Genomic DNA, 10,236 nt, shown 5'->3' on the forward strand with positions numbered 1-10,236 from the left:
ACGCATGCTCATGATACAACCTGAATCATACTATCGACTCTTTTTATGCAGATATTTCTATTGGATATGGAAAGGGTTTTGTCGCTGTATGTGTGTGCTTACTAAGCGGCAGTACAGTTCATTTCAGGTGAGAATGACTTCGCTCACTGAAAATAATTTCAAATGAACATGAAACACATGATAAATAAATTGAGAGCTTCAGTTTCTTTCGTCCCTTTGTTTACTTCCAATGGGGGCCCGTGAAGATCCGGGGAAGAATAGGTCTTCAGCAACCCATGCTTGCCGTAAAAGGCGACTATGCTTGTCGTAAAAGGCGCTGACTAGGTTGATGCTTGTCATCGATCCCAATTGCGTGGATCGATGCTCATGATATCAATCACTGGATTGTCTGGTCCAGACTCGATTATTTACAGACCGCCGTCATATAGCTGGAATATTGCTGAGTGCGGCGTTAAACATCAAACAAACAAACAAAAACTTCCAATGGGTATTTTCAGCCAACCCGAAATAATTCGAGTTAGAATTGGTCTTCATCAACACATGTCTGTCGTAAGAGGCAACAAACGGAATCAGGTGGTCGGGATCACTGGAATGTCTGGTCTAGATTCGACTATTTACAGACCGCCGCCATATAGCTGTAACAACCAACCAACCAACCAGTAAACCATTACAATGAATGCTACGATTAAGACTGCAGTAGGTGATGTGGTCTTACATAGTTTACCCTCTCAGGGGTACTCTTGTTCTACGCACGAACTAGCATGAGTATCACCCTAAACCATGAAATGTCCAACATATATTTATCTGTGACTTTATCACGAGTCACGAAGAATGACTGAGAGATAGGAAAACGTAGTTTTTGAACACATGGTCTGTATAAATATAGTCTGAATTATCTCTGTTTGTGGAGTCATTCTTATATGCTGGTCAGATTAAACAGATGGCAGCCAGGTACCAGTACGACATTTTGCGTATTTTATTAGATTTTAATTTACATATAAATCATTCTATCAATAATACGTCAAATCTGGAAACATCTTCCACATGTCTGAAATAAAACGTTTGAGTGAGTGAGTTTTGTTTTACGCCGCTTTTAGCAATATTCCAGAAATATCACGGCGGGGGACACCAGAATAAAACGTTTGAAAGCTTTACTAAGGCCTTGAATGTGGTAACCTTGATAAAACCATTTTTAGCAAGACATGTATGACGCTCTTTGAAATGTTCGAAGAAGAGCATGATTAATTTACCTCAAAGCTGTAGACCAAAGGCTGAAGCTGTTGGAATATTGTTCGACATCAGGCAAAAAAAGAAAACGAAACATATGTTTCTCATTGCCGTGCGGATCATTCACAAATATACGTGGGAGGGAGATAAAGTGAGGAGGGAGATATGACTTTTTATTGTATAGTTCACCTGGCTGAAATTCAACTGAGCTTATGTCGTGCCCTGTTTTTCGGTAATCCGTGATCCGTCGTAAACATCTTCTCCACAGAAACCACTGGACCAAAAAAGTAAAATGTCATATGTTAGTTCCAACAAATGATAACAACCCGAATTGTTCAACAATTTCAAATCCGATTTTCAATATGGCCGCCGCGACTGCCATATTGATAAACCTATTTATGACCCATGGGGTCATATGGGAATGAAATTTGGCATAGTTGTTGTTCTTGTATTGTATATATGTTCAGTGTTTTAATGATATTTTGAATTTTGACTTTGTCAGGTGTCCCACGCCGTGATATTGCTGGAATATTGCTAAAAGCGGCGTAAAACCATACTCACTGACTCACTCACTCCATTACATTATGCCAAGGGCATACTGGCTCTGTAAACAAAGTCGGTTTCACATGAATTTGATTTCATTTTATTATCAATAGAAGTAACAGACGCGCAGGATTTAAAGTGACGCGCTGCCGATGTCCGGGGACCTTTTTCCTATTGTAAGCCTTAAACAGGCGTCTTGTCACAACCCAGTGTCAAAAGACTGCTGCCTTCTATCTGTATGTGATGTGTGTTTGTTTCAGGTGTACGTGCAGATATTCATCTCTGTTGCTTTGTCAGTACTAATTTGTCATATTTTGGTTGCAGTTCAACTTTTTGGATATTGTTCTTTGGGCTTTTCGTAAGTGCCTCTTGTCTACCCACGGACCAGCATGCTACGAACGAGACCCGTATTCTCTACAGGAATCTTTTGATGATGGCCAGAAATCCAAACGTCTTCATGTTTGGTCATGCCAGCGACACATGGACCGGTTCATCTGGTGGCCACGCCCCTTATGCCATCATTACAAATACGAGTAATCAAGGTTGGAAATATACAGTATGTACCTATTCTGTGGCACAGATGACATTATATACATTCTCTAACGAGAAGGTAGACGCCAATCTGTGTCAATAACCCTAGTAATGCATTGATGAACTAGTTTATACATTTTAGAAATATAGGAAAGAATTGTGTCTAGTTTATAAATATGAGCAATATCAATACAAAATGTTCCAGTGGGAATTCCGAGTTAGGTCCCCAGCAAACCATGCTGGTCGTAAGAAGGAACCAAATGGAGTGGGTGGTCAGGCAAAGTGACTCGATTGGTCGCATGTTATTGTTCCCCGACGACGTTAATCATTGCTCATACTATCCAAAACTGGATTGTCTGGACCAGACACGAGTATTTACAGGTCGCCGTCAAAGTTGGTTGGTTGGTTTGTTGTTCAACGCCGCACTCAGCAATATTCAAACTATATGACGGCGGTCTGTAAATAATCGAATCTGGACCAGTCAATCCAGTGAGCATCGATCCACGCAGTTGGGATCGAAGACATGCATCAACCAAGTCAGCGAGCCTGACCACCCGATCCCGTAGGTCGCCTTTTACGAGAAGCATAGTCGCCTTTTACGGCAATTATGGGTTGCTGAAGATCTATTCTACCCCGGATCTTCACGGGTCCGCCGTCAAAGAGCTGGAATATTGCTCAGTGCGATGTGAAACAACAAACAAACTATACAATGTTTATGAATATACAATTAAAACAGTATTGTACTTCAGATAACATTCTCTACTATAGATACAATATTCGCGGAAACAAATAAAAAAACCATTAATGGTTGTGAGCAGAGTGACAGACGAAGGTCACAACCCTCTTCGGGTTTTTACACAACTGTCAATGTGTCCTGTCTAACATCGAGCATCTTCAGTGAAATCATCATATCATAATCATGTCAGGAAAGAAATGTGCCAGTACTGTACCGATACTTGTATTTGATTCTTTAACAGGTTGAACAGGCAATGACAGATTCCCCTGATGAGTTGTCCGACGTGAAGAGCGTGACTGGGCAGTACGCAGCAGTCATTGACTTCGGGATGTGGCAGCTGAGTCATGACCGAAAAATAATTCTGTCCCATCTTATCAAGACCGCCCACAAGCGTGGTGTGATTGCAACTCTGAGCCAGCATCTGTATAACCCCATCACAGGGGGAAGACCGTGGGTGGAAGAGGACAATGGTACTGTCCTCCATACCGTCAGGCGTCTCTTACCAGGAGGAGATACCAATTGGAAGTTCCAGAAGAATCTCGACACGATCGCCGATCTCGCTCATAACCTGACGGACGACCAGGGGAAGCTTATACCTGTTCTCTACAGACCTCTTCACGAGCTTAATGGAGACTGGTTTTGGTGGGGATTGGGAAATAAGGTTCAAAACACAGAAGATGACCTGAAATCATTTTATCGATACATAGTTACGTATCTACGTGATCATAAGAATGTTCACAACTTCCTGTATGTTTACAGCCCGGACAAGTTCACGGACAAAACAGATTATCTCAAGGTGTACCCTGGTGATGATTATGTTGACGTTATAGCCACGGATTTCTACTACAAGACGCCAGCAGATAAGTCAAGTGACTTTCATACGGCAGTCAAGCAGATAGTGGAGATAGCCGAATCCAGAAATAAAATAGTTGCAGTGTCAGAGGCTGGAATTTTTGATAACGCCATTGATAAGCAGACTAATTTCTGGAACGAAAAGATCCTTGATGCCATACAGAATGACCCCATCACTCGACGTATTGCATATATCCTGACATGGGCAAATCAGTGCAACAACAATGACTGTTCCGTGTGGGTGCCTTATAAAGGCCACCCTGCTGAAAATGACTTCAGACAAAACTTCTTTAATAACCCCATGACCCTGTTTGGAAGTGACATCCCAAACATGTACAAATGAAATATATGCTTATATAATTGGCGTATGGAAAGGGTGTTGTGTGGTAGAGCGTTTTCATGTTCCCATTGTCTTATTCAAATAAATAGACTTGTTTAGAATTGAATCATGACTTACTGCTTGCTATTTACTGTTGTACGTCAATGTAAGATTTTGAATATGTTAAAGAATGAGGTATTGAAAGAGTTCAAATGTATCTCCTTAGTGATGATGTCAGACAGGGGAAAGCAAGTTTTTATCAACTGAGGAAATTTTCTTTCTTCCGACCTTGACGAATGCATATTTCAAATCGTTATGTTTTCATTCTCTAAAACTACAAACATACATGTTGAAAGTGGATGTGTAATCTTATTAAGTTTACATCTATTACTCGGATACGATACCTGTCTGAGTGATATTGTTTGTTTGTTTGTTTGTTGTTTAAAGCCGGATTTCAATGTGTTGTCTGGTCCAGACTCGATTCTTTACAGACCACCGTCTTATAGTGAGTTATTGAGTGAGTTGGGTTTAACACCGCTTTTAACAGTATTCAAGTTATATCACGGCGTGTCAGCTTAATGTGGGAGGAAATCCCGAAGTAATGCAGGTCTCAGACGTTTACCACTTCGATGAAACCCACGAGCACGGGTATGGTGCTGACAAATCTAGAAACATAATCGGGGCGAACTGGGATTCGAACCCACAATCATGGGTTTCTTGCGAGCCCAAGGGACGTAGCTCTGCACACCGAATCGCTGCGTCTTAGACGACTGGGCCAGCCGTGCCCCCCAGTGAATGAGTGAGTCGGGTTTAACGCCGCTTTTAACAGTATTCCAGTTATATCACGGCGTGTCGGCTTAATGTGGGAGGAAATCCCGAAGTAATGCAGGTCTCAGACGTTTACCACTTCGGTGAAACCCACGAGCACGGGTATGGTGCTGACAAATCTAGAAACATAATCGGGGCGAACCGGGATTCGCGCCGTCATTTAGCTGAGTGACAAATAGTCACAAACATCATATCTCGTCCTACATTCTATTATTGTCCATAGATTAATCATGTTCATGAGAAGTTATAGGTATTGCAACATATGGTCACGTCAATCCAGATAACGTTACCTATAAAGTTGAGACATGAAGCTTGCATAATACCATTTGAAATGGATCCTATCACAATGACAATAAGGTAAAGTGGTAACATTTTGCCGTTTGTAAAGTTTAATCCATGCATGCAGTCCTACGTGGGGTAAAAATATAGTTGATGTTTGAGAAATAGAGATTATTAACCGAGTGTTTCCGTCTCGTAAATTTCATATATTCGGTATAACAATTGTGATATCTGATGATGGACAGGTCACCAGAAACTGTACAGTGGAAACATGAAATACTTAAGACTGAAGCCAAACCGCAAGTAGTGACATTAAACTCTTATTAAGCTAGCTAGAAGCATTGAAAATTCACGTTCCAAAGTACTACTGCATTTGTTTTCCCAAACCGGAAGTATTGCCATTAAAACGGAAGTGCTAGTGTCCTTGTCATTGAGGTATTAAGAGGCATAAAAAAATATATGTGCATTGGATATTTGTTTCCCAAAATAGGAGTGCTTATAACTTAATTTAGGAGAGCTAAAGACACAGGACTAAGTTGTACTTCATTGGACAGCATTAGAGATGAATGCAGATATATATACTCTGCAGCAAAAATAAACAACGCAAAAGTTATTTTGGTTTTGTATATATTAGATATCATATAAATAATCAACAGATTGTAATCGAATTTTGGAAATTTGCACGCATCAAATTCATTGACCCAGATTCCATATGGCATATATGGAACAGTAGATTTTCAAGGTGAAAGACATCTGTGCTCATTTATTTTGTATAGCCATCATTACAGTCACAAATTGACCGGCATCGTCGTCCAATGGAAGCAGTCAGATTCCTGGACCGTGAAGATCCGTGATAGAAAAGATCTTCACAAAGCCATGCTTGCCGTAAAAGGCGACTATGCTTGTCGTAAGAGGCGACTAACGGGATCGGGTGGTCAGGCTCGCTGACTTGGTTGATGCATGGCATCGATCCCAATTGCGTGGATGGAAGCTCATGATGTTAATCACTGGATTGTCTGGTCCAGGTTCGATCATTTACAGACCGTCGTCATATAGCTGGAATATTGCTGAGTCGGGCGTTAAACAACCAACCATTCAGATTTCGAATTGTGACCTGGGGAATTTTCATCCCCTCTTCCTGCAATGCTTGTTCGCAGTCGTTGATCCAGTGCATCTCATAAATGTTCGATTGGGTTTAAATCTAGAGACCTGAAGGTCAATGGCCGAACCTGGATGTTGTGATTGCTGCGAAAAAGGCTGTTGTCTGTCTTGTCTTGTGAGGTCGGACGTTGTCTTGTTCGCGTGTTACATAATGAGAAGAACGTGTGGCCGAAGAATCTCATCCGTGCAGCAAGTCTGTTCTACCAGTGTAGGAGATAGCTGCCCACATCATCACACCACCACCGCCAAATCTGTCCATTTCCTGTATGCAGTTTCGTGCACAACGTCCCCCGCGACGCCTGTAAACACGACGTCACTCATCCGCACGTCGAAGCATAAAACGAGACTCATCGCAAAACCAAACTGGTCTCTATCGCAGTTGTGGTCATACTCTGTGACCTAGAAACCACTGACGTCGCAGCCGACGACGCAGGTCCTTCAAAATGCCCCCTCGAACAGGTCGTCTTGAGCGAATAGGTTCCTCACTGTCTGGGCTGACTGCATCCTGGTACTGCCGTGGTTGTAGAGGTGGTAGTGATGGTTCTTCCTCATGAGTGACGTAGCCGTATGAATCTGTCTTGTGCTCTTGTAGTGATACGTGGTCAACCGGATCGGCGAAGGTCACGTGTTGTGCCGTGTGTCTGATAACTGTTCCACTGTCTTGTAATCTGGCTACGGCCGAAGATGGTACGCCTCCATGCAGTCGGCCGCTGGCGTTGTTGCATTGGGCTTCCGACACTCGTGGCATGTTTTTAGTGTTCACTTGTATAAGATTGTGTTGGCATGCAAATGAAAACCCAACGTTTTTATAGACCAACAAGTGATGTTGCACGTGCATGTCATGTTGGTGTGTTTCGGCGCCAGGCTCTCAATTGGTTGTGTTTTTGCGTGATTTGCATCTTTTAACAAAATTTCTGCAGTACCTCATTTTTTCTCCACAAAGAAATTCAAATCCATGCAGATTAAACCAATTGATTTTTGGTAATAATTTTGTATGGATATCTGCAACACTCGGATATTTACGATTTTACTAATTTTGCGGGGTTTTTTTGCAGAGTATATTAGTGAGATCAGCTATCACCTGATTTGGTGAAGTCAAAATGGTTTATGATACATGTTCCAGGAGAAAAGGTTTTGGGTTTTCAGGAAAAGGTGGGCATGAGGCCGTTTCGGGGTTTTCAATGCCTTGCAATCACCTTTTTAGTTAATATACTAGCAACCAAATACAACTGTGCTGAGGATAAAATCAAATACCCAGTTCCTTTCACAGTGCAGCATATTTATCAACCAATAACCCAAACGACTTTCTATCGCAGCTACATATTCACAACATTGTTGCTACCTGTCCTCCCATATGGTTTGTGTGCGCCAGTGGATCAGCATGCAACGCCAGAGACACGTCACCTCTACAAGAACCTCATGACCATGGCCAGAAACCCGAATGCCATCATGTTTGGTCATTCCAGCGACACATGGACTGGTGCATATGGTGGACATGCCACTTATGACGTCGTCACAAATACGACAAACAAAGGTTGGAGATATACAGTAAGTACCTCTTTGACGACATTTCATTTTGCTGCTGTGCTGACGTTACATAGTCATGTGTATTTGATCAACTTCAGTCATGTTTGAATGAGAAGAAGTATAGGCATAAAATGACTCGATAGTGACTATTAACTGAGTGAGTGAATGTTGTTTTATGTCAATGTTTGTTGTTTATGACTGCGGTCTAGACCAGACAATCCAGTGACTGATATCATGTGCATCGATCCATGCAGTTGGGATATGATAACATGCACCAACAAAGTGAGCAAGCCGATACCGATCCAGTTAGTCGCCTCTGGGTTGCTGAAGACCTATTCTGACCCAGAACTTCGCGGGTATTTACGTCAGAGTCAACAGTATTCAAGCTATATTATTATGACATGTAAATGACCGAATAATTCTGGGCCAGTCACACTTGCTAATAGCACCAGTGTTAAACAAGATGCCAAGTCGCACCTACAATAGTCGGATCCGATGTTTTATGGTCCGGAACAGACCATCCAGTGATTCATTTTATGAGTATCGACCAACGTCGGCGGTATACGGTTGATGACACACAATCAACCAATTCACAGAGTCTGACTACCTGATCCATTTAGTTGTATCGTATGACAAACACAGGCTGTGTGCGACCAATGCAAACCCGCAATTTCCTTGGGGACAGTTCCAGCACATATTTTGGATAGCGAGGTTCTTTTCTGTGCTGATATCTGTGCTGGCTCCACAGGGGAATCTCAAATGAAATCATTGTTGACAAATCATTATGCTCAATATCAATAGATGTTAAGAAGGAAGATAGTATTGCACACGTTTAACCGACCAGTGTTTGTTTGTTTATTTCTTGTTTAACGCCGCACTTAGCAATATTCAAGCTTATATGACGGCGGTCTGTAAATAATCGAGTCTGGACCAGACAATCCAGTGACTGACACCATGAACATCGATCCACACAATTGGGATACGATGACATGCATCAAACCAAGTCAGCGAGCCTGACCACCCGATTCCGTTAGTCACATCTTACGACAAGCATAGTCGCCTTTTACGGCAAGCATTGGTGGCTGAATATCTATTCTACCCCGAATCTTCACGGGTCACCAGTGTTAATAAAATTAACAAACCCTGAACCCTGGTGATCTTTGTCGTTCATATACTTACAGGCTGAACAGGCAATGAAAGATTCCCCTGATGAGTTGTCCGACGTGAAGAGCGTGACTGGGCAGTACGCAGCAGTCATTGACTTAGGGATGTGGCAGCTGAGTGATGACCGAAACATAGTTGTATCCCATCTTGTCAAGACCGCCCTCAAGCGTGGTGTGATTGCAACTCTGAGCCAGCATCTGTATAACCCCATCACAGGGGGAAGACCGTGGGTGGAAGAGGACAATGGTACTGTCCTCCATACCGTCAGGCGTCTCTTACCAGGAGGAGATACCAATTGGAAGTTCCAGAAGAATCTCGACACCATCGCCGAAGTTGCTCATAACCTGACGGACGACCAGGGGAAGCTTATACCTGTTCTCTACAGACCTCTTCACGAGCTTAATGGAGACTGGTTTTGGTGGGGATTGGGAAATAAGGTTCAAAATACAGAAGATGATCTGAAATCCTTTTATCGATACATAGTTACGTATCTACGTGATCATAAAAAAGTTCACAACTTCCTGTATGTTTTCAGCCCGGACAAGTTCACGGACAAAGCAGATTATCTCAAGGTGTATCCTGGTGATGATTATGTTGATGTTATAGCCACGGATTTCTATTACACATCACCTTCGGTTAAGACAAGTGACTTTTCTAGAATAGTGAAACAGCTAGTGGAGATAGCCGAGTCAAGAAACAAGATAGCGGCAGTGTCAGAGGCCGGGCTTTTTAACAATGGCATTGATCAGCAGACTAATTTCTGGAACGAAAAGATTCTTGATGTCATCAAAACTGACCCCACTAGTCGCCGTATTGCATATATTCTCACATGGGCAAACCATTGTGGCAACAATAAGTGCGAATTGTGGGTGCCTTACAAAGGTCACCCTGCTGAGAATGACTTCAGGAACAACTTCTTCAATGACCCCATTACCATGTTTGGGGATGATATTCCAGATATGTTCAAGTGAAACGTTCTTAAGATATAAATAAAGGTCAAAATCGTTTTATAATATCTTGGATATCACCGTGAGATATTTGATGACCAATAAAACATAATGATCAGAAA

At 42.2% G+C, this 10,236-nt stretch overlaps 2 protein-coding genes across 3 annotated transcripts; both read left to right on the forward strand.

Moving 5' to 3' along the window:
- The first annotated feature begins 912 nt into the window (after positions 1-912).
- On the forward strand, positions 913-4,335 carry LOC124123903 (mannan endo-1,4-beta-mannosidase-like). Of its 2 annotated transcripts, none has more exons than XM_046487100.2 (3): positions 913-951; positions 2,095-2,326; positions 3,279-4,335. In XM_046487100.2, the coding sequence occupies exons 1-3, from the start codon at positions 941-943 to the stop codon at positions 4,230-4,232; spliced, it is 1,197 nt and encodes a 398-aa protein (XP_046343056.2). In that variant the 5' UTR covers positions 913-940; the 3' UTR covers positions 4,233-4,335. The 2 variants fall into 2 exon arrangements, with proteins under 2 accessions (XP_046343056.2, XP_046343055.2); XM_046487099.2 differs by having other exon boundaries at positions 928-957.
- Positions 4,336-5,302: 967 nt separating this feature from the next.
- On the forward strand, positions 5,303-10,236 carry LOC124113808 (mannan endo-1,4-beta-mannosidase-like). Its single transcript, XM_046474335.2, has 3 exons — positions 5,303-5,393; positions 7,793-8,024; positions 9,185-10,236. The coding sequence occupies exons 1-3, from the start codon at positions 5,368-5,370 to the stop codon at positions 10,136-10,138; spliced, it is 1,212 nt and encodes a 403-aa protein (XP_046330291.2). The 5' UTR covers positions 5,303-5,367; the 3' UTR covers positions 10,139-10,236.

Source organism: Haliotis rufescens, unplaced genomic scaffold (assembly GCF_023055435.1).
Source record: "Haliotis rufescens isolate VD_foot unplaced genomic scaffold, xgHalRufe1.0.p SCAF_38, whole genome shotgun sequence".
Taxonomy (NCBI): domain Eukaryota; kingdom Metazoa; phylum Mollusca; class Gastropoda; order Lepetellida; family Haliotidae; genus Haliotis; species Haliotis rufescens.